Source organism: Halichoerus grypus, chromosome 7, assembly GCF_964656455.1.
Source record: "Halichoerus grypus chromosome 7, mHalGry1.hap1.1, whole genome shotgun sequence".
Lineage (NCBI taxonomy): Eukaryota > Metazoa > Chordata > Mammalia > Carnivora > Phocidae > Halichoerus > Halichoerus grypus.
In genome coordinates this window covers 107,340,025-107,364,756 of record NC_135718.1, presented here as the reverse complement: position 1 = coordinate 107,364,756, position 24,732 = coordinate 107,340,025, and the positions used below count along the sequence as shown (strand labels likewise).

The 24,732-nt window shown below is 43.1% G+C and overlaps 1 protein-coding gene across 15 annotated transcripts in view; it reads left to right on the top strand.

The window, feature by feature from the left end:
* Positions 1-24,732, top strand: part of LOC118525239 (quinone oxidoreductase-like protein 2) — a 53,454-nt gene that overhangs the window by 14,463 nt on the left and 14,259 nt on the right. The window contains exons 9-13 of one of the 15 annotated variants that reach the window (XR_013449849.1): positions 11,404-11,451; positions 18,434-18,571; positions 18,786-18,980; positions 19,091-19,422; positions 22,277-22,514. The exons of 2 other annotated variants lie outside the window; for them this stretch is intronic. Coding sequence is in view for 11 of the 13 variants with exons in the window: in XM_078078012.1 (XP_077934138.1) it covers positions 11,404-11,451; positions 18,434-18,571; positions 19,091-19,171 (267 nt within the window). In the remaining 2 variants the exon portion in view is untranslated. Of the gene's footprint in view, positions 1-1,057; positions 1,428-3,565; positions 4,691-10,271; positions 11,152-11,403; positions 11,452-18,388; positions 18,572-18,785; positions 18,981-19,090; positions 19,714-22,276; positions 22,515-24,732 lie in introns of those variants that run through there. 12 more of the 15 variants (XM_036075828.2, XM_078078012.1, XR_013449850.1 and 9 more) reach the window with 12 other exon arrangements.

The window sequence follows — 24,732 nt, the reverse complement described above, 5'->3', positions numbered from 1 at the left end:
CTAAGCTGAGGTTCTGTGAACAAAACACTAGATCACTCCCCGCGTCATAGGGCTGTAATTCATCCATTAGTCACCGTACTGAACTTTGTTGGGTCTTCATTCCCTTTTTTCATTCCCCCTCAGTCCCATTAATGTGGCTTAAACTTCCTCCAAAGTGTAATTGTGGGCATGCATATGCAGTATAGTTGTAAATGTGAATCTGTTAGGCATTCACTGTGAAGTCCTTTTTTTTTTCTTTCTTCTTTTTTTTTTTTTTTGGTTTAATTTGCTTTAACGTTCAAAAGACTGTTTTGGTGACTCCAGCCAGCCGTCGATGGCCGCGCCGTTTTGTTCGTATGCAGATTAGTGAGGCCTGAGCTGTCAGTGCCAGACTTCATTGCCCGCCAGCCTTCCATTTGGATGTTTTTCCCAAGAAAGTGGTTTACTTTCTTCCTCTTCCTTTTCGTATGTTAGTCCAGAGGGTCACGTTGGGTGGGAAAAAGAGAACCGGACTGGCCGTCGGAAAACTGGTCGGATTCTACTTCTGGCTTTGCCTTCTCCGGTGGCAACCCTGTGGAAGTCTCCTCTCCTTTCTGACCTGCGGTCTCCACACCTCTGCAGGGGGTGATGCTTCAGGGGCCACAGCCAGGATGTGGGCAGGTGGAGAGAGACCTGAGCGGCCTGTGTTCTGGGGCCCCTCCGCTGCGGGGCTCTGAGTAGCTGCGCATCTTTACCTTTGCGTTCACCTTTTTCTTTTGTGAGAAGGTTTTGCGGCTTAAAAACTTGAAGACCACCAGTTTGAAGAATTTCTGAGTCCCGTTCCATCTTGTGGCTTTTATCATGTGTCTTGCGAGCCGAGGTTTGCTTCACCCGAGGCTCATGTATACCTGTTGATAGAGGATGAAGGCAATTAGGAAAGGCCTGCAAACGCTGGCTGGTTTGAACCACCTCTTCTTCCCACTGACCTATGTTCCAGGTGCTGCTCAGGCAGGAGAGAAAGCCAAACTGGGATTGTTGTTTTATTTATTTTTAAAATTATTTATTTATTTTTTTAAAGATTTATTTATTTATTTGTCAGAGAGAGAGAGAAAGCACAAGCAGAGGGAGAAGCAGGCTTCCCGTGGAGCAGGAAGCCCGATGCGGGGCTCAATCCCAGGACCCCGGGATCATGACCCGAGCCGAAGGCAGACGCTCAACGACTGAGCCACCCAGGTGCCCCAGAAACCTTATTTTAGAGTATGAAGTTTGTCCATCCATCGGAGAATTATCTGTGTGGAAGAGCTATCTTGCAGTTAAAACAACCAGGAATCTTGAACAGAACACTAAATCACACCCCGCGTCATAGGGCTGTAATTCATCCATTAGTCACCGTATAGGCACTACCAGAATTTATATATTTTGTTTTTTTAAAATGAAGATGATTAAATGAATGTATATAGTTAACTTCACTTAACGTGGGTAATATTTTTCACGTAAATCTGTTAATGTCTTAGAAAAAATTATTTATCGGAACCTGTCTGGGCTCAGAAAATGACCACTGTACGAATATATACAAGTATATACATATAATAACCAGAGACACCGTGCTTCCTAGCTTGCTTTTCTCCTGAATATGTGGGCTTATAGATTTGACCTTGATAGTTGATATTAATGACTACATACTTTGTACCCTAGCCTGTTCGAAGCACGAGGTATGAGCTCCCGTAGTACTCTGTGTGTCTTCTTTGTCTACTTGTAATTGTTCAATGCTTGTCATTCCCATAGACCGTAAACTCCATGTGGGCAGGGGGCCGTGCATCTCCTTGTCTCCAGCTCCTGGCAGGTACTCATGTATCTGTCGAATGACTGACTGAAAGTAGGAGGCTATCAGGTCAGACCACCTGAGTTCAGATCCTGGCCCTACCACTTAACTGGCTATGGGCAAGTTGCTCACGTCTATATGCTTGAGTTTCCTCATCTGTAACGGGGGCAGTAATATACTCTACGTACTAAGGTCGTTGTGAAGATTAAATAAGGTAACACATGTAAAAGCACATAGCAGACACTCACTATATTCATGGGCAGGATTAGAGAGATAGTCTTTCAATTTTGAATTTTAACTAGAATTTATTATTTTCTGAAGTGTAGCATCCGCGCCCTGACAGGTGGGCCACGCATGAGCCCCGTGATCTGTCCAGGGGATGGCCTTATTCAGAGGTGCCAAGTCTGCTTTCTGTAGGGAGATGCTCACACACGTCTCAGCCAGACGTAGGACTTACACCTCAGAGATCTGAACTTGTTTGTCATATAAAGGTCAGGGAGGTCACCACATGAATAGATTAGATAGATAGAAATTGTTTACTTGGAGTTTCCTGAGTATATCTATGGAATAGTCTTAAAGATTAAATTACTCTCTATGTTTGGAGACTACATTAGTTTGAGTCCACTATTCCAGACCCAGTTCGGGCCCTGGCCCCTTGTCACCCTTCTCTAGGGATGGCTCACACCACTGATCCCTGCTGTCATACACCGAGACCCTGTCCCTGCGGCCCATCTCCTAACCCTTGCGGTCACAAGCTTTCCCCAGCGGGAGAGCCGATCCTAGGCAGGGCCTCCACCGTGCTCTTCAAGGTGGGAGCTGCTGCGGCCCTGGTGCACGGTGCTGATCCGAAGGACCTGTTGAAGTGCTGGCTTCCCCAGAAATTGGATGCGGGGGTCTGGGTAACGCAACCAGGGAGTTGGGGGGCAGTTTACTGCATGGGGCAAGATTTGAAATGAAAGACGAGACAAATTGCTGCCTTTGTACCTCCTGATGGAGTATGTCAATAAGCAGTGGGCTCTATATGGCCTCTCTGGGGAGGTCCCCCGGGAGCTGTGACTGGTTCAGGATCAGTAACACACACCTCCTTCCTTGATTCACTTCACCTTTTCCCTCACCCTTGCCTCCCTGGGATTACAGTGAAGCGTTAGGGCATAGATTTTTTTCTAAAGATTTATTTATTTGAGAAAGAGAGAGAGAGAGAGGGAGAGAGAGAATCCCAAGGAGACTCCCCGCTGAGTGCGGAGCCTGACCCGGGGCTTGATTCCACAACCCTGAGATCATGACTTGAGCTGAAATCAAGAGTCAGATGCTTAACCTACTGAGCCACCAAAGTGCCCCTATGGTGTACGTTTTGACTAGGCTCTATTTTCTAAGGAACCCAGGCTGACACTTAGTTTTGAAGATTTATTTATATTTGTGTTTCATAATACATGGCTTGACTTTTTTTTTTTTTTAAGTTAGGTTTATTGACCTGTCATCTACATTTAGTAAAACTCACTCTGAGCTTTGACAAACACATAGTCATGTAACCACCCCACTGCAATCAAGATATAGAATGGTTCGTCACTCTGAAAAGTGCCCTTGTGCCCCTTTGTCATCAATCCCCTTCTCTTACCCCACAGCCCCTGGCAACCACTGGTCTGTTTTCTCTCCTCATAGTTTTGACTTTTCCAGAATGTCATATAAATGGAGTCATACCCAGGAGGTAGTCTTTTCAGTCTGGCTTCTTTCAGACCTGTGTAATACTTCTGAGCCTCACCCATGGATTTTTTTTTTTTTTTCAAGATTTTATTTATTAGAGAGCAAGCATGAGGGATGGAGAGGCAGAGGGAGGGACAAACAGACTCCCCCTGAGCAGGAAGCCCCACATGGGACTCGATCCCTGGACCCCAGGATCATGACCTGAGCTGAAGGCAGATACCTCACCGACTGGGCCACCCAGGTGCCCCGCCCACAGTTTTGCATATGTCAGTAATTTGTTCTTTTTTTTTTTACTGCTGAAGAGTGTTTCATTGTGTGGATGTTCCACAACTTATTTTTTCATTTATCAATTAATAGTTGTTTGATTATTTTTAGTTTTTGGTGATTATGAGTAAGCCTTCTATAAACATTCACGTACAAGTTTTGTATAGACTTTTTTTTTTTTTTTTTTTAGGACTGGGATTTCTGCGTCATGTGCTAAGCATATGTTTAACTTTTATAAATTTGCGCATTTAGTTGGCTTTATTTACAGAGCAGGTTTATTCCCCCCAGTCTCCAATGGTGCCTAGTTAACATCATTAGATAACAATGTCAGTTTAAAAGAAATCTATGCAGAATCCTACAAATGCCAGTTATCGATGCTCCTCAGGAAGAGGCATGCTTGACTGTGTCCACTGCTCTTTCTCTTTGCCTTCCTGTCTCTACCGCCCAGGTTTTGAAGACACGGCAACTATTATTGCATTCCTACCAAAGCCCATACATAGCATGTTGGGTTTTCTATTTTTTGGTGTATTCTAGGTGAGACACTGATGTTCCAGTATGCATTATCTGTACACTTCAGGATTTTGTTTGTACTGATTTGCTACTCTACAGTTAACTTTTAATAAACTACCAGCTGCTTATCAGAGTGGTGGTATTATTTCGCATTCCCACCGACAATTTATGAGAGTCTAGTTGTTGGGCACCTGCCAGAACTTCATACTGTCAGGTCATTTTCCTTCATGTTAGCCATTCTAGTAGGTATCTGGTGGTATCTAATTGTGGGTTTAATTTGCATTTCTCTATTGAATAATGATCTCGAGTATCTTTTCATATGCTTATTTGTCATCTGTATCTCTTTTTGGGTGAAATGCATTGACTGACTTTTAAAAGAAGATTCAGATCAACTTGTATTAGAGCAATGACATAATAAATATAATTCAACTGGGACTGTGTATCACTAACTAAACATTTTTTACCCTTTAAAAACAATCCCACTCAGTCCCAGGTATATTCATTCATTCATGAGTTCATTTTATTCATCAGCTTTCATGGGGTATTCTGTATGCCAGTCAATAAAAACTAAGACTTAAGAAATTTCTTTGTTTTGTCGGGAAGCTCTCAGGACAGGGTTATTATAGGGGGAAGGGATGGTTTCTAAGGAGGCATGAATCAGCATGATATATATAGGGAGCTATAGCTTACTCTGATTATTCCTGCTTGATAAGCTAATTAAAAATTCCAGCAGTAGAACCTAAAACAAAAGCAATATCCTCACCCTGCTCCCATGTTCTGGGTTGCGTATCTCCAGAGACAAATTGAATTATGGCTTCACCCACTGCGAGGGAGGGTTCTGGGGACAGCCTGTGGATCTGTCTGGGGAGCAGTATGGAGCACCTTCCCTTTCCACAGCTGGTAGAATGCAGAAGGAGGAAAATGTCCCCAGGCATCTGAATTAGCTATCAGAAGACTCTGGTCTAATGCCCTGCACTTTCCTTCTTAGTTTCTCACTCAGAGCCTTATCACACTTATTAAGCATCCAGTTCTTAAGGCCACTGGTTGTCTGTTTTCCTAGCCCCGATAGAAACCACAGGGTAGAAAGGGGACAGAGTTGGGTTAATTTTAGAAGCATCTACAATCACAGCAGAAGTGGCAACTGGACATAGAAGTAACAGAACATCTGAAAAACAGAAGGGAAAAATCACAGATCTTCAAAGTCATGAGGTTCCCAAATCATGGAACAAAAAGTGTATGCTTCCCACCAAGATTATCTTTCAGAGAAGTGAGGTAAATGTGTGCTCCATTTTTATAAATATTTATATGCAAAATGATTAAAAAGAAGCTCTAGCATTTAAAGGGACAATGTTCTTTTTATGTTAAGATTTACTTGTTAGGAGATTCCTTATTTCTCCGGGATGCCAGGTAAAAGAGGTATCACTATCTCGAATCGTGCTGGCTTTCCCGAGTATTTTCTGTCGTTGGGCTGTGACAGATCTCTGGGAACACGCGGCTTCTAACTGAGAGGGAGAGATGCAGCTGTGAGTCAGCTGAGCTGTGCCTCCAAGTGATCGTGATCGGCAGGGCAGGGGTGCATGTTTCAAAACACGTGTCTTAGACCTCTTCCACCTCCTTTGAGTATGTCTAAATTTGCATGGATTGGAAAGGTCTCCGTAAGGCACAAAGACCCACAGGACAGATGTTTTTTTTTTTTTGATATTGAAATATGCTTTATTAAGACAGATGTTTTTGGAACCAGAGATTTTGTGCTGCAGAGAATTGATTTGTTTGATTGATTGGTTGGTTTCTCTGCTTATTTTTATTTCTTTATTTTTTCTATGCTTTTGGGGAAGGATTTCAAGTGGGAAGGGTTGGTTATTCATATTCCTCATTTCAAGGCACATTTGCACGGTTGGACCATCTTTTGTTTTTACGTCTGTGTATTTCTGGATGTCTTTTTTAGTTACTCCCTTTATCCTCACTGCCCACTACTGTCCTCCACTTTTTTTCCTCTCCTCAGACACTCTCTGTAGTGTGTTTGGTACATGTCCTTGGATTTATATTTCCTTTTAAAACATATATATTTTTGTGCGCTAATTTATTTTCAAGTCACACAAATAAATAACAGCATAGGGTTGTGTGTAGACCTTGTTCTGTTTCTTCATTTTTCACTCTGTGCAGTCTTTCTAAGATCCACCTATGTTGCTGGTGCTGCTTCCAGTTCATTGCTTCCCACTGCCGCAGACGACACCGTGGCGTGCACCTGCCATATTTTACACATCTGCTTCCTAGTGATGCACTCTGGGGTTGACCTGATTCCCTTCCACCATAATCAGCGCTGTCATCCACAGTCTCACAGTCGGGACTTATGCAAAGTTGCTTTGGGAGTATTTTCCTGGGAGTAGGGTTGTTGGGTCACAGGATATATGCATACTTAATTTGTCAGCAAACTGCTCTCCAGGATGACTTGACCAGTTCATGCCCCTGCCAGCAGTGCGGCGAATTCTTTATTCGCCACCCTGTTGCTATGTAGCATTGTCCTACTTTCTGATTTTTGCCAAACTGATAGGCATGAAGTGGCATCTTATTATTTTAATTTGCATTTCCCTGATTTCTAATCAATGTAAGCATCTCTTTATAGATTCGGTAAACATTCGGGTTCAGCAATTTAAGCCCTTCATGCAGTTTTCTACAGGGCTTCCTGCCTCTTTCTTACCAATTTGCAAAAGTTCCTTGTGTGATCTGTAGTTCACAAATTTTAATGTGCGTAGGAATCACCTGGGGATCTTGTTAAGATGCAGATTATGATTCCGTAAAGGTGGGAGGGGGCTCAAGATTGTGCATTTCTAATAAGCTCCCAGATGATGCAGAAGCCTATGGTCCTTGAACCACCCTGTGAGTAGCAAGGTTCTAGATGTTAGTTTGAGACTTTGCAAAGGTCTGTCCTTCCAAATTTGTCATTTCTCTATCACCTTTGTCTCGATTTAATATAATCAAGCAAATTGCCTTATGGGTTAGTGCTATTTGGGACATGTTTAAAAAGTTTTTTGTCATATCTGGGCCACAATGATCTTCTCTATTTTTCTCTACTAACTTTTTTTTTTAAGATTTATTTATTTGAGAAAGAGAGAGAGAGTGTGTGTGTGAGCAGGGGCAGGGGCAGGAGAGGGAGAGAGAGAATCTCAAGCAGACTCTGTCAACTGAGCATGGACCCTGATGCAGGGCTCGATTCCAGGACCCTGATCATGACTTGAGCTGAAGTCCAGAGTCGGCTGCTTAACTGACTGAGCCACCCAGGTGCCCCTCTGTACTAACTTTATACTTTTATTTCACACTTAAGGATTTAATCCATCTTAAGTCACCTCTGTATTGGGTGTAAATCGGGTAACCAATTTTTATTTTCCCCCTTGTAGTGAGCTAGTTTTCCCGGACCAAATAGTTCATTGTTTCTCCATTGATTTGTGGTGCTCCCTTCATCTTATTTCAAGTTCCCAGATACACTCTGCTTTCTCTTCTATTCCTTTGGTTCAGATTCCTGTTCCTATAATAGTATCATACTGTTTTTATCTTTATAGCTTTGAAGTATGTTTTAATATCTGGAAGTGTCACTCTTCCATCTTAGTTTTTAAAATTTGATTTAGCTCTTTGTGAATCTTTATCCTTTTAGGTAAATTTTGTGGGTTTTTAAAAAATATTTTATTTATTTGAGAGAGAGAGATAGCGAGAGAGAGAACACGAGTGGGATGCAGGGCTCGATCCCGGGACCCTGGGATCATGACCTGGGCCGAAGGCAGATGCTTAACCAACTGAGCCACCCAGGCACTTTTAGTAAATTTTGGAATAGATTTGTTTAGTCCCTAAAAAATATCTGGCTGAAATTTGGAATGGAATTGCATTGACTTTTTAGATTAATTTGGGGAAGTATTGCTATTGATATTTTTACAATGTTAAGTTGTCTTATTTGTGAATAGGGATATATTGCCGTTTATTCAGCTCTTTCATGTTTTTAAATAGATTTTAAAGTTTTTCTCCATAAAGTCTTGTGGATCATTCTTAGTTATGTTAATTATAAGTACTTTACTGTTTCTGTTGCCTTTGAAAGCACTATTTTATTTCTGTTATATTTCCTAGTTGATTATTTTGATACAGAGAGATGTCAGTAATTTTTGTTAGCTGATCTTGTTCCTCACAATCTTGCAGACCTTTCTTATTTGCTTGTCCGTTGCTTTGGTTAGTTTTTCTATGTAGATTATTATATTATATGCAAATAATGACACTTCTGTTTTCCTCCATTCTTTGCTTTTTCAATTTTAATTTTTTGCATTTATTATTTATTTTATTAAATATCAGGAGACTTTGCTTTTTCAGCAGTCTTATGTTTACAGAAAAATTCAACAGAAAGTATAGAGCATTCTCCTACCTATATTCCTTCTCCCACCATCCAGTTTCCACTAGTTAAACATCTTTTTTTTTTTTTAATTTTTTTATTGTTATTCTTTTTTTTTTTTAAGATTTTATTTATTTATTTGAGAGAGAAAGGGAGAAGGAGAGTACAGAGGGGGAGTGAGAGGGAGAAGAGGCTCCTCGCTGAGCGGGGAGCCTGATGCGGGACTCGATCCCAGGACCCTGGGATCATGACCTGAGCTGAAGGCAGACGCTTAACCTACTGAGCCACCCGGGCGCCCCTCCACTGGTGTTAACATCTTGCTTTGGTGTGGTACATTTGCTACATTGATAAACCAATATTGATACATTATTATTAACTGAAGTCCATAGTTTACATTAGGGCTCACTCTTTGTGCTGTACAGTTCTATAAGTTTTACCAAGACAAATGTATAATGTCATGTGTCCATCATTATAGTATCATACAGAATAGCTTTACTGCTCTAAAGTATTCCCTGGGATCCACGTATTCACCCCTGCTCCCTACCCCAACCCCTGACAGCCACTGATCTTCTTACTATCTCTATAGTTGTGGCTTTTCCAGAATGTCATATAGTTGGAATCATATAGTATGTATCCTTTTCCGACTGGCTTTTTTCTTAACAGTCTGCACTCAAGATTGTCCCATGTCTTTTCGTGGCTTGATAGCTCATTTCTTCTTATCACGGAATAATATTCCATTGCCTGGATGTACCACAGTTTGTTTACTCATTCACCTACTCAAGGACATCTCTGTTGCTTCCGAGTTTTGACAATTGTGAATAAAGGTGCTATAAACATTTGTGTGGACCTAAGTTTTCAGTGTATTACCTAGGAATGTGATTGCTGCATCACATGGTAAGATTATGTTTAGCCTTGTGGGAAACTGCCAAATTGTCCTCTGAAGTGGTTGTACCATTTTGTATTCCCACCAGCAATGAATAAAAAGTTCCTATTGCTCTGTATCCTTGCCAGCATCCACTGTTGTTCGTGTTCTGGATTTTAGCTATTCTGAGAGGTGTGTGGTGGTATCTTGTTTTTGTGTGCATTGCTTTAATGACGTATGATGTTGAACATCTTTTTGTGTGCTTTTTTGCCATCTGTCTGTCTTTATGGATGAGGTGTCTGTTCAGATTTTTTGCTGCTTTTTTAATTGGGTTGTTTGTTTTCTTTCTGTTGAGTTTTTTTTTAAATAAAGATTTTATTTTTAAGTCATCTCCACACCCAACGTGGGGCCTGAACTTACAACCCCGAGGTCAAGAGTTGCACACTCCACTGACTGAGCTAGTCAGGCACCCGATCTTACTGTTGAGTTTTTTTTGTTTTGTTTTGTTTTTTAAGATTTTATTTATTTGACAGAGAGAGAGAGAGAGAGAGCACAAGTAGCCAGAGCAACAGGCAGAGGGAGAGGGAGAAGCAGGCTTCCCACTGAGCATGGAGCCCGACATGGGGCTTGATCCCAGGACCCCGGGATCATGACCTGAGCTGAAGGCAGCTGCCTAATCGACTGAGCCACCCAGGCGCCCCTTATTGTTGAATTTTAAGAATTCTTTGTATATTTTATATACAAGTTTTTTTTTTTTTTTAAGATTTTGTTTATTTATTTGACAGAGAGAGACACAGCGAGAGAGGGAACACAAGCAGGGGGAGTGGGAGAGGGAGAAGCAGGCTTCCCGTCGAGCCGGGAGCCCGATGCGGGGCTCGATCCCAGGACCCTGAGACCATGACCTGAGCCGAAGGCAGACGCTTAACGACTAAGCCACCCACGTGCCCCTATATACAAGTTCTTTATGAGACATGCATCTTACAAAGATTTTTTCCCAGGCTGTGGCTTGTCTTTTCATTCTCCTGAGTGTTTTTTGCAGAGCAGAGGTTTATAATTTTATGATGTCCAACTTACCAGTTTTTTCTTTTATGGATCATGCTTTGGTGCTCACTGCCAGATCCAAGGTGATGTGGATTTTTTTTTTCCTGTTTTCTTCTGAAAGTTTTATAGTTTTGCCTTTTACATATAGGTGTAAGATTGATTTTGAGTTAACTTTTGTGAAAGATATAGGAACAGTGTGTTGATTCATTTCTTTTGCATGTGGATGTCCAGTAGTTCTAGCACCATTTCTTGAAAAGACTATCCTTTCTCCATTGAATTCCCTTTGCTCCTTTGTTAAGGATCAGCTGCCTCTACTTGTGTGGGTCTATTTTTGGGCTCTAATCTGTTCCATTGATCTGTTTATCTATTCTTTTGCTGGTATCACACTGTCTTGATTACTGTGGCTGCTTCTTAATTTATGTTTTATAACCTTATACTTCTAAAAAAATAGGATTTGAGATAGATTGCAATTTCGGTTATGCTGGAAACAGGACAATTTTAATAAAAAGATAAAAATTGTAAAATATTAAACTATTGATTCTTCTGGCAGTGGGTATATTCCTTCAAAAACTAGAACACACAGAAATATTACGATAGAGTATGGACGGGCCTGAGGACTTCTTCCCTGCTGTCATTTATCTGACAACATTGAAAACTATACCTTAGACAGAAAAATTCCAAGGTTGGGTTATTCTTAAATTTTTTTTTTCCTATGAGTTTGTGGTGATTAATTATTTAGTTAGTATGGCAGAGTTAGCTGCATATAGTTCATTGGAGACACATCTTAATATTTTAGCTATTTTAAGACTCCAACTACCAACAACTGTTGAAATACACAAGTGTGACCACATTTTTTTTTTTTTTGAAATTTTTTAGGTCAATGATGCCTTCCTTCATGTGATACAGCGCAAATCCACGGGCAAGGTGCTTATCTCCCTTAAATAAATCCTCACCTCAGCAGCCAACTCAGCTTGTCTAAATCCAAACTCATCATCTTTCCAAAAAACCTCATTTCCCTCCTGTGTTTCTAAAGGTGTTACCACTTTCCTTATTAATCCGGGTTCAAAGTCTTTTAAAAGAGTCACCTTTGATTCTGTTTTCTTATTCCTCATAATTAGTGTGACATATACTTTATTGCCCTAACTTGGACGTCTTTGAGAGTGAAAGGATGCTATTAGTAGTTAAACCAGGAAGGCAAATGTCCCAGGCAAAGCGGGATGTATGGTCATCCTGTTCATAATGCACTAGTGGCCAGGTTCTGTCATCCCCACTCTAAGATATCTCTGACCTCCATATCCTCTTTTCCATTCTGCCTAATTATGTCTCATCTGCTAATTCCAGTAATTTCCTAACTGGCTTACTCCTCCAACCTTGTGATGCACTGTTCCCATGGTGACCTTCCCAAAGCACAGCTGTAACTGTGTTTGACTCAAAACCCACAACGGCTGCCCATTGTCTACTTGGTGGAGTTCAGACTCTTTGAGCTGGCATTTCTTTATGTCCTTGATTTTGCCCCACTCTGCTTTGCAACCTTATGTTACACGCCAGAGCCCCTCTGTACGCACTTACATTTTCGGCCAACCCTCCTTTGCTCTGCACAAACAATTACCTCTACTCCCTTATCTCTGTCAAACATAAGCCCTCCTGACCTCCAGGACTGACCTCTGCCATGAGCTTGTGGCCTGAGGAGGGCGGTCATTTCTTCCCTTCCACCTTCCTATAGCTTTTCCCCCAGGATTTGTCACATTCTGCCTTGCACCAAAGGGAGCAGCTGGTCCCTAGAATGAACACAAGATTCTGCATCTACGATGTGGGTTTGAATCCCAGTCTCACTTCACTTTGGAGGTGCTTACTGAAGGTCCTTGAGACTTCCTTTTCTCCCTGTAAAGTGGATATTACAATATCTTCCTCATAATGTTGCCATGAGCAATACGTGCAGTGATTGGGCAAAGTACCTGGTGCATGGTAAGCTATTAGCAAATGCTAGTCACTTTTACTTCTTTCTTTCCTCCTTTCCCAGTATAGCGTAAGTTCCTTGAGAGCAGGTACGATGTCTGATTCACCTTTGTACCTCCCACACTACCTAGCACAGTGAGTTACCCTTATTAAATACTCAATAAATGGAATTGATTTTAAATTATCTGCAAGTCTAAATTGTGGGAGTAAGTTAAGACTATGTTACCTTGGTAACCACCCAAATGTCCATCAACAGATGAATAGGTATACAGAATGTGGTATATCCAAACAATGGAATCTTATCCGGTCTTAAAAAGGAAGGACGTTCCGACACACGCTACAACATGGATGAACCTTGAAGACACTATGCAAAGTGACATAAGCCAATCACAAAAAGACAAACATGATATGATTCCACTTACAGGAGCTACTGAGAGGGGTCAAATTCATAGAGATAGAAAGTAGAATGGTGGTTGCCAGGGACTGGGGGAGGACACAATGGGGAGTTATTGTTTAGTGAGAACAGAGTTTTAGTTTGGGAAGATGAAAAAGTTGTTTTTTTTTTAAAGATTATTTATTTATTTATTTGACAGACAGTGAGAGAGGGAATACAAGCAGGGGGAGTGGGAGAGGGAAAAGCAGGCTTCCCGTGGAGCAGGGAGCCGGATGTGGGGCCCGATCTCAGGACCCTGGGATCGTGACCTGAGCCGAAGGCAGACACTTAATGACTGAGCCACCAGGCGCCCCAATGAAAAAGTTTTTGAGATGGATGGTGGTGATGGTTGCATGACAATGCGAATATACTTAATGTCACTGAACTGTCCATTTAAAAATGGTTAGAATGGTCATTAAAAAAAAAAAAGATTTTATTTATTTGAGAGAGAGAGAGAGAGAGAGTACAAGCTAGGGAGAGAGGCAGAGGGAGAGGGTGAAGCAGACTCTGCTGAGCAGGGAGCCCGATGCGGGGCTCGATCCTAGGACCCCAGGATCATGGCCTGAGCCGACGGCATGTACTTAACCAACTGAGCCACCCAGGTGCCCCTAAAGCGGTCATTTTTTGTGTTACATATATTTTACCACAATAAAAAATGTTAAAAAAAAGCACAACATATTACCCTCACATCTAAGTGAATCCATTAGGAGAAGAGAACAGAGAGTGTGAGTAGAGTGCCCAGTGCAGGTTGAAATAAGCTCCAGTCACTGCCTACAGTCTCTGGTCTGTGGGGCGAAGTCCTCTATATTTCTTAGTGCTAAACTCTGTTCTCTACTCCTCCTGCTCCAGGAGTGATAATTCCCAGAAAGGAGAGTGGTGGGGTGGTGAGAAAATGGACAGCTGACACCACAGGGATGGGTGTACCTTATTCTTGATGAGGTCTTCTTCCAATAAATGTGGTAAGAGGCTTTGTTTTCTGCTAAGTACCTCAGGCCATTTGGAAACACCAATCTTCTTAGGATCTCTTCACCAAAAAAGCTTTTGGAAAAATTGAATTGTAAAATAGGAAGTGAACATTTGGGGAAAGAATTTGAAACCAAGAAAGTAGCAGAAGGAGGGGGAGGGGAAACCACCCTTGTGTCTGTTGTGGGCCCACGTGGTGCTTCCATGAGGCTCAGAGCCCACGCTGCGCCTCTTCCATGCCTTCTGGGAGCTGCCTGCCTTGAGGTTCCATTTAATGGTCTGCCTCTCCTTACCTGCTCCCCCGACCCCCCCAAATTACTTCTTCTTAAAATGAGCTGTTGTGTATTTAAATGAAAGTTGGTTTTCAAAAATATCAAGACACAAACTCTGAGGCTAATTTAAGAATTTCCTGACACCCTGTGGGATAACTGAAGACGTGCTGGGCAGATCCCAGGAGAGATTGGGAAAGGTGCGAAAGCCCAGCTGGGAGCCCCCTTTCCGTCTGTTCAGAGCTGATCAGTAGGTGTCACTAGCCATAAAGATCGATTGTCCTCAGCTCACTAATGTCAAAATGACTTAGATTGAAAGAGGCAGTCATTAAGGAGAGTGAATTTCTTCGGGTTTAACCAGTACTGGTCAGAACCCCTAATGACCTGCTCTCTGCTTGCCATATCCCTGCTTCATTGGCATGATTTGGAAGCATTTGACTCATATTTTAGTCACCGTTTGGTTGTTCCACCATCTGAGCCATTAGTCTGAAAAAAGAATCAGTGCAGCTCCAAGTGACAGCCATTTATTCCATGTTCACAGACTTTTCCCAGCGCTTCCTTGCAGGCTGGCTGCTGGAGAAATCATGCCCACACACCTGCCTCTTCCTGTTTCCTGACTGTGGGCCTGTCCACCTGCACACACTTCTCTCAGCAGCCGAGGGAGGTTTTATGCTGGTAGCTGGGGAGTCATCTTGTCTCCACATCGCCAGTGTATCTGTCCCTGCTCCTCCTACAGTCTGTGGCTTCAGGAAGCTCTCTTGTCCCTTGGAGCTATGGTGAAGACCACAAAAGATTTGTTACTTAGCAAGCGAAGAGAAATAAAGGTGTCCTCGCGTAACTACTTGTATTCAACAACAACAAAAAAACTCAGAAAAATGTACGCTGTTCTTTCACTTATCTTCCTTCTCAGATTGTTAAGTGAATCAAAGAGCAGTGATTTTTCAAAATATTTATTGTTTAGAGAAGTCACGTGAAGGGAAGACCCAGATGAAGCAAACAAATGCTGGCCTGCCTGATTATTCTCTTCCTTTGGCATCTTTGTCACGGCCTATGCTCGACTGAAGCTCTGGGCTGCAAGTGTGCTGGCCTCTGGAACTTGCTATTGTTGAGGAATCCCATACGAAATGATAGTTATTATTTTTATTTTTTGCTGTATTTAGAAACCATTTCCTAACCTTCAGTGAATCGCCTCATTATTTTTTAAAAATGGATTTTGTTAAAATCATTAAAACAATACCACGTGGCCATTGAAAAAAGTCAAAGCAGCAAGCAGTTTATTAGATATTGTTATCCTATTTTTCTCTAACCTGTCTTATTCCCCTTCTCCAGGGAAAGCACTGTAAGCAGTTTGGTGCTAGTCTTGCAGGCCCTTTAAACACATACACATGTATGCATACACAGAGGGTTTTTTGTTTGTTTTAAGATTTATTTATATATTTGAGAGAGAGAGTGCGCGCACTGGGTGGGGCAAGGCAGAGGGAGAGGGAGAGAGAATCCCAAGCAGTCTCTGTGCTGAGCATGGAGCGTGACATGGGGCTCAGTCTCATGACCCTGAGATCATGACCCGAGCCGAAAACAAGAGTTGGATGCTTAATCAATTGCACCACTCAGGCACCTCTAGAGTTTTGTTTTGTTTTTTTTTAAAGACATACATAGGTTTTAAAAATAACTGATCATAGTATGCATACTATTGTGTAATGTACAGCTTTTAATCAATAATATGTTATGAGCACCATTCCATATTAGTAAATATAGATGTCTCATTTTTTAACAGCTGCTTATTACTGTTCCGTAATGAGGATGTGTATCATATGCAACCACTTCCTTGTTAGTGGGCTTATTCATTTATTCACCTTGACATAATAAACATAGCTGTGCCTCTGAGTGCCAAGCTCAGCGCAGCACAGGGAATATATGACGGCGAGCAAAAGCTTATAAATCTAGTAGGGGAGACGGACATTAATTAAAATCACAAAACCATGTCAGATTAGTGCCCTGCAAGATGTAATGGGGGAACGTAACTCAGGGAGGTCAAGAGAGGTTTCCCTGAGGAAAGACCCTTCAAACTCTGTCTGAAGATGGAGGCTTCTGGAACATTTAATTCTAGGAATTTAAGGAGGGAGGGAAGAAAGGGAGGAATGTTCTAGGGCCCTGTGGCAAATGAAAGCATGTGAGGGAGATGGGCTAAAAGAAGGGCAGTGGGGCTGGAGTGGGAGCAATGGAAACAGGTGTCATGAGATGAGGCTGCAGGCAGGCTGATGAGGCTGATGATGGGGAAAGAAATGAACGGGATAGAGAGCTCTGCGGGAGGCAAAAGTGTAAGGACTTGGTGTTAGATTGGATACGAGCAGGGTTGGTGGAGGGGAGAGGGAGGGAAATGTCAAGATGATTCCTAGCTTCCTGGAGAGGTATTTGAGAGGAGGAACATCAGAAGAGAATTGGGTCTTGGCAGTGGCAGGGGATATGATGGGGTCAGAAGATGAGTTTTTGTACATATTGCGACATCCAGATGTCAACTGTGTAGTTTTATGTACTTGTCTGGTGCTCAGAAGAGAGGTGTGGCCTAGAGATACAAATTTGGGTGTCATGTGCATGGAGGGTACTATCGGTACCTGTGATAAGATTGTAGAGACAGCATGGAGAGAGAGGGGACGAGGGTCTAGACCAACCGTAAACGTCCTTCCTCTCAATAGGGCTATAGAGTATTTTGTGACTGCGCTGTGGACCACCGAAAGGGACTTGGAGAGGGCTAGTTTGGTGCTTTAATAGAAATCACAAGAGGTTATCAGGAAGGCTGTATTGTATTGCACAGTGGATAAAGCACAATTCTCTCAATGGACGACCAGCAACTCAAGCTCTACTTCCAGCTGTTTGACCTTGGGCTAGACTCATCTTTTCAATTTTCTCATGTAAAAAATGAAGATCGTAATACGTTTTTTCTACCTTGCATGGTTCATGTGATGGTCAACTGAGATCATGTATGTGAAAGCGCTTTGTAAATTGTCGTTTCCATGATAGATTATGAGGTTGTCTAGTACCAGCCTGTTGAAATTCAATTCAGAGTTGAAGCAAAATGTATCTTTTTTCAGCATATGTTGGGCTGACGTGGAGCAAAGGAATGGTTTGATTTTTAAAAGTGTCTCTCAAATATTTCTACACTTTATTTTAGCTGAAGTCATTGTGCTCTTTTATACAGAGTAATGGACAAAGTGATGGGCGCCCAATGATCTGATGTACCTCAAAGACATACAGAACCTGACAAGGTCTAGGGAAGGATGCCTAAATTGATCCAGAGGGTAGAGAGGGTTCTTTTGTGAGGGATGATAAAAGAATTACGGCTCTTCATTCTGGAAAGATAGCCTGAGAGGAGAATATGATTGAAATTTATAAAATAATGAAAATCATAGAATAAAAATATGAACTTATTAAATCCCAGAGCTAGGGATAGCTTTATCATTTTAAAGAAATAGTTTTAGGGCAAAGTAAAAATAGCAGGTTTTTACATAGGAATAGCACACATATGGAACTTACTACTCTCAAAGATTGCTAGGACCAAAATCAAATATTTTAAGAGAAAGATGTGTATTTCTGGAGGATAGTTTCATAGGAGATTATAAAATGAAATTAAAACAATTTGGAGGGGCGCCGGGGTAGCTCAGTTGGTTAAGCGTCTGCCTTCAGCTCAGGTCATGATCCCAGGGTCCTGGGATCGAGCCCCGCCTAGGTCTCCCTGCTCAGCGGGGAGTCTGCTTCTCCCTCTCCCTCTGCCCCTCTCCCAACCCCCTCTCGTGCACTCTCTCTCTTGCTCTCTCAAATAAATAAATAAAATCTTAAAAAAAAAAAAACCAATTTGGGTAAATCTCCCTGATCTTGGAGGATGGCACCATAGAGAGTGGCCACGAAGCTTCCCTCTTCCCAATTGGTGTCCTTGTCCAGTTCAAGATTCCTGAGTGGATATATATGCTGGACAGGGCAGAGCACAGAATTAGAGCTCAGTGGGCCTGGCTGCAAGTATTACCTCTCCGACCCTAGAGAGTCACTTCTTTTTTTTTTTTGTACCTCAGTTTCCTAATCTTCAAAAAGAAAAAAAAAAAGGTAATAACATTAAAACCTGCCTAATTATTGTGAGAAATTCAACTGAAGGGGTGTCTGTGGAAGTGTTTTGTAGTTGATAAACATATCCGTATAAGCGTGAGAATTTCCACTTTTATTGTTGCATTTCTAATTCTATTTCCTTCAGGTGGGTTGACCTTCACCCTGTCCTTTCTGATCCTGGCCTCATTAGGGAGCAGTGTTTCCCAACTCAGAAATGAAGGAGAGCACTGAGGGCAGGGACAATCCCCTGTCCTCAAGGGAGGTGGAGAGAATGCAGATCTTTCTTCTTTCACCCCCTTTTCCTCCCTGTGAAGGTGGAGAAATAAAGGTAAGGAGAACTTTAAGCATCTCTCTTTCCACTTTGCCTGTTTTGGGTGGTAAGATGCCACCTAAAGACTAGGGTGTTCCTGGCTGGCTCAGTCAGTAGAGCATGCGACTCTTGATCTTGGGGTTATAAGTTTGAGCCCCACATTGGGTGTAGAGATTGCTTAAAAAAATGAAAAAAAAAGGTTTTTTAAAGATTTCACCTATTTATTTGACAGAAAGAGAGATGGAGAGAGAGAGACAGAGCACAAGCAGGGGGAGCAGCAGAGGGAGAAGGAGAAGCAGGCTCTCCGTTGAGCAGGGAGCCCAATGTGGAGCTCGATCCCAGGACCTTGATATCATGATCTGAGCCAAAGGCAGACGCTTAACCAACTGAGCTACAGATCTTGCAGATCTTAGGAAAACTAAAAAAGGCGAGTACAGGGCTGGATGAGAAAAACCATGGGGACTGGTTTCTTAATGGCATCTGTAGGTTTAGAATTTAAGGGAGAGAGAAAAATAATGATTGAAATTTCCTTTCAAGACGGCCACTGCAGTTCACTATGCCGGAAAGCCGATGGAGATCTGGAGGGAGAGACTGTGTCTTGCCTGGAGGGTCCTCTGAGTCTCCTGTGTACCCTAAGGAATCCGACTTTGGCAGAGGAGATCCAGGAACAGCAGGAAGAGAGAACTGATAACAAATAACTTCTTATTTCCACCATAGCAAATATGAACTGCTTTGCCTGGCTTCCAAGCACTCCACCCACCGTACCACCTCCCCTGACCTCATTTCCCGTGGGGTAGAATGGAAGGAGAATGGCCCAGAAGCCAAGACAGCCCTCGATTTGAATTTTGGCCTCAGCACTCATTAGCTGTGTGAGTTCAGCTTCGAGTCCATAAAACGGTGGTAATAGTAACCCCCTTATCCTTGAGTTGCAGTGAGGTCAGATGAGGTTATATTTGTGAAGCACTTAGCATAGGGCCTGGCACATCATAGGCCCTAAATAAATGTCGGCCTTTGTCATGACCCATCAGTACTCTCTATTCTAAGGAGATGGACTGCTAGATAATGAGCTCCGTGAGTGCGGGGACCAAGATGTGCTTTGCTCACTGTGTGTCTGTGGTGTAAGTACACAGAGCCTAAAGAAATGAATTTCTCTGCACCAAGCCCCTCTCATTCCTTTTCTGTGCAAGTTATATCCGTTCAGGGCCCCGCTGAAGGCTCATTTCCTCCAGGAAACCAGCTCATATTGATCTTGCTCGCTTAGGAACTCCCGTAGCACACAATTCAGCCCCTAGAGAGACATGGATTTGCATAGTTTCTTTTTGCCTTGTATATGTTAGTCTTAGCCTTCAACAACGTTCAGCATTTAGTGAACATTTGCTATGATCAGGGCCTTGGTTTACAGATGCAACCAGGGAGAAGTTCCTTCGTCTCAGGATCTTTATCTGAAGACACTTACCCCTGCATGGGACCCAGCGTAGCAAAGTGCCCATCTTGCTGTTCTTATGTGCTGCTTTGGACACGTGACACAGTGGGATGCTTTGCAGACACTTCTCCCGTTGAGGTCCTGGGAGACATATGTTCCGGCACTTATTGCGTCTTCCTTCCTGATGGGAAAGCTGTGCAGGCGGTTTGTATTATGGCTCATTTGTCTCAAAAGACATAAAGCAATACTCAGAATACTTTTTTCTCATAAGAGCATCATTCCCATGTCAAATGGTGTCATTCTCACTTTACCCAGGGCAATTGCTTAAAAGATTCCTCTTCCTTTCCTTTTGTTCTGAAATATGCAAAACACCAGCGTAGAAGCTGGATGAGGCCCACCTGACTCTCTTTCTCCATTACTTTTCCGAGGAAAGAATCAAGGGCAATGTCTTTTTTGAAGGCAGGTCCGGGGAAGCGGTACCAGCATCTGCATGTCTCCTGCCATTGGTTTCTGCTCCTGTCTCAGGCTTACTTTCTGATGTGGATTCCAGGCCACCTTTCTCGGTTCTGATGGAGCCGGGAACCACTGTGACCCACCAGGGACCCCTCCCTGCAGCTTGCAAGTCAGGGTCAATCACCTAGCTGTTCCCATTGAACAGTTCCCTTTTGACTTCAGCTTGTAAAATTTCTGAGATATATATATATATATATTTTTTTTTTCATTTTTATCCTCTCCTTTTCTTTAAAGGTTATTTTAAAGTTAAAAATAACCATAAGGAGACCTTGTGATCCTCTTCTCACTGACCCAGATATTTTAAGAGTTTAAAACAGCAGCTCCACATCTGGGGATATAGGCTGGCTCTCGGGAGCCAATTAGCTAAATGTAATAATAAAATATTAATCCTATTTCCCACACATAAAACACTCCTTGTTTTTCCCTTGCTGATCCAAACCCTACTCACCCTTCAATGCATTGTACAAAAAGCCATGGACTTGAGGATAAAAAACTTGGGCTTGGTCCCTAACTTAGAAACCTGCAAGCTGTCTGACCTTGTGCAAGTCACTTTATGTGTGTGGACATTGGTTTCTTCCCCTGGAAAACCGAGATGCTAACTGTCTCACAGAGTTAAGGTTGAAGGCTTTGGGTCCAGCCTAGTGCCTGGGGTCCCCAAAACAGATTCTAAGGAAATACTTATCAAACTCCAGGAAGCCCGATTTGAGTAATCCTGGGATCATTAATCTCTCCTATTTAGGGATTTCTGTATTACTGAGTCTGTCTACACCATAAATTTAACAGTTGACTAGACCTGTCTTTCATCTGTGGCTCTAGTGTTTTCACACCCTCAACTGCTGGATAGGTTCCTTTGCAGGATGGTGCCATGTGTTTTATTTTTCTCGTGTCAATGTTACAATAATAGGCACTTAATCCTTGATAATTGATTGATAGAGTACATCACCCATCTTACTAAATTTGGGTTCTGTAGCACAAGAGAGGTTATTTTCATTGTCTTTATCTCTCTAATTTCACCGCCTGATGCTAGCGGTGAGATCGTAGGAAATCTTTTAGGCTTTCATTATCTTGTCAATTTTAGCTTCTCATCAAATATGTGCTATCATTTGTTCAGGATACTGCTGACCTGCGACGAACACAAAGTTTGTTTGAATTGCTTATCCACCATAAGGATGGGTTTTCCACTGAATCGGCTTTGTTTTCTCACTCAGGCAGGGTTGAGGTCCTGGTGAGACCTCCAGCTTTCGCTGCCCTGGAACTGAGGTCTCTAAAGCAGGCCTATAGTTGCCCTCTTCTGTAGTGACAGGCTCTCAGGGGAATTAGAGATTTATTTATTTATTTATTTATTTGAGAGAGAGAGAGAGAGAGCATGAGCAAGTGGGGGTAGGGGCAGAGGGAGAGAGAATCCTGAAGCAGACTCCCTGCTGAGCACGGAGCCTGCCTTGGGCTCCATCCCAGGACCCTGAGATCACGACCTGAGCCAAAATCAAGAATCGGCTGCTTAACCGACTGAGCCACCCAGGTGCCCTCTCAGTGGATTTAAGAGCAGCCCCAAGAGCCTGTATTCTTTGGGTAAGAACAGTGCCCTGGCTGTCACATCCCCTCCATGAATTGCCCCATGAATGGTTGTGGGTTCACTTGTGTCCCCCCCAAAAAAAGGTATGTTGAAATCCTAGCCCTCAGTACCCATGACTGTGACCTTATTTGGAGATAGGGTCTTTGTAATTGTAATCAAGAGGAGGTCACACTGGATTAGGATGGCCCTAACACCATGATGGTTACCCTTATAGGTAGAGAGAGATTTGGACACAGAGGAGGATGGCCATGTGAAGACAGGCACAGAAAATGGAGTGATGCAGCCATGAGCCAAAGGATACCAGGGATTGATGGGAGCCACCATAACCTATGAAAACAGAAGGAAGTATTCTCCCCTAGAGTCTTCAGAGGGAGCATGGCCCTGCTGACACCTTGATTTTAGACTTTAGCCTTCAGACTTATGAGAAAATAAATTCCTATTATTTTAAGCCACCAAGTTTGTGATAATTTGTTACAGCAGCCTTAGGAAACTAATATACCGCCCAAGAGTCTAAATATAATACAAAAGGGAGGTTTTAATTAAAGTCAATTACCCATCTTCCCCTAAAAGGCCTTGCTGCTAATCCCATCATGCCTTGTGATTACCCTTGTGATTCCCTCAACCCAGCGCTCCTGGGTCTCCTTCCCCACACAGCTCGGTACATATCCTTATTTGACTTTATCTCCCACCCTCTGCCCCCCACCCCCTCCCACTATGTCCTCAGCCTCTTCTCTGAATGTCCCTCTCACTGTTCTGCTCTGACTGATACCCAGCTCACTCCTGAGGACATGGAGCTACCCCTCGAGAGTCCCAGGGCCTGATGGTGCGGCCGGTGTCTGCTTTGCTCGTCATGGCCGCTCCTGGACCATTGCTCCTCCCTGCCCCTTCCCCGCCGCTCTGAAGGACAGGCCATCCAATCTCCATAAACCTCCCATGCTGGGCCAGCCACCAACCCGAGGTCACTCCTCCAGCGCAGCCCGGAGCCCTGCTGGCTCACGTCCATGCTCTTCACCACTCCTCTCCTCAGGCCTGCTGGTTGGCCTGCTTAGACCAGTCGACTCCAACCCTGGCTGCCCTTCAGAATTGTTTGGGAAACTTTTAAAAAACCTCAGGCACTGCCAGCCCCACCTCTGAACCAATTGAGCCAGAATTAGAGGATCGGAGGCCCGTGTATATTTTAGGAGCTCCCCAGGTCATTCTAGTATGTGGCCAGGTTTGAGACCCCTGGTATGGGTGATCAACAATGCCTTCTCAGCCAACTAGTCTTACAGTAACACTCTGTTGCTTGTTAGTAGGACTTGTACTAGTACTAGTACTTGTGGATTTCTGGCACCCCTCTCTGGTTACTACCTTCTCACTTCCAGCTTGCTCCCTCTGGAACCCCACTCCAGCCATTGTTGGGTCTCACTCTCTCCACCAGGCCATCATCCCTAGACCTTGTCACCGTCCATCACGGCCCTCAGGCCTTCCCTCAGACACTCACCTGAGTCCATGGAGCAGGCTCAACGCCCTTGCCTCTCTCCCCTCTACTGCCTTTACCTGCCAAACCCCAAGATCTGGTAACACACTACTCACCTGCAGGTCTGCATCCAAGCACCAAATCTCCAAATGTGGCTAGATTAAAAATACGAAGCAGGCTTGCAGGTCTTAATTTTATGAACTCAGAGCTCGAGTGGATTCTCAGCGGTGCCTGGCAACACTGTCTTATTTCCCCAGTTAATTCACTTCCCTATTATTCAAGAGGCTCTCTTACACTTTCTCTCTCCAAACCAGCTCCCACCAGAATCCAAACTTCTCACTCCTCCGCTAGGCCAACCTTGTTCCTGTCTCAAGACATTTGCACTTAGAGTTCACTCTACCTTCCACACTTTTCCCCGGATCTTGCCATAGAACACCCCTCATTGGTTTTATCTCACCTTCTCAGGGAAGTATTCCCTGATTCTTCTACCTAAAATAAGCCTCCCACCTCGATCCTGACACTCCATCCTCTGACTTGTTCTTATTTTCTTTGTAGCACTTACCATCATCTGATAGGACATGATGGGTTTATTTTTGTTTGCTTATCTGTCTCCCTAACAAGCATACAAGCTGTATGAAGGCAGTTCCCTTCTTTTTTTTTTTAAGATTTTATTTTTAAGTAATCTTTATCATGGGGCTCGAACTCATGACCCTGAGATCAAGGGTCACATGCTCTACCGACTGAGGCAGGCAGGCGCCCCTGAAGGCAGTTCCCTTCTGATCTGCCTAGTTCATGTCTAGATCCCCAACACCAGGTCCAGTGCCTGGCACGCTGTAAGCTCTTAGTGAATGAAGGAGTGAATGAACAGACAAAGGAATGGGTCTATGTTGTGTATTTTTGAACTGCTGACTTGGGAGGCTGTGAAAACAGTGATTAATACATGTGCTGGATCCAAAGTCTGGTTCGACCAGGGCTGGCTGTGGGACATGGAGTGCATTACTCAGTCTCTCTGAGCTTCCATTTTCTGATTTGTAAAGAGGGGAGGATCTTCTTGGTTGGTGAATATGTGGAGATACAGGGGGAATGGCATGCGGAGAGAGGGCATGGAATAATAATAATAATAGTAATAACTAATATTATTAGGCTGCAGTTATAAACCATAGACTGTAGCACTTTTCTAAGTGCTTTACCTGTAATGACTCAATTGCAGT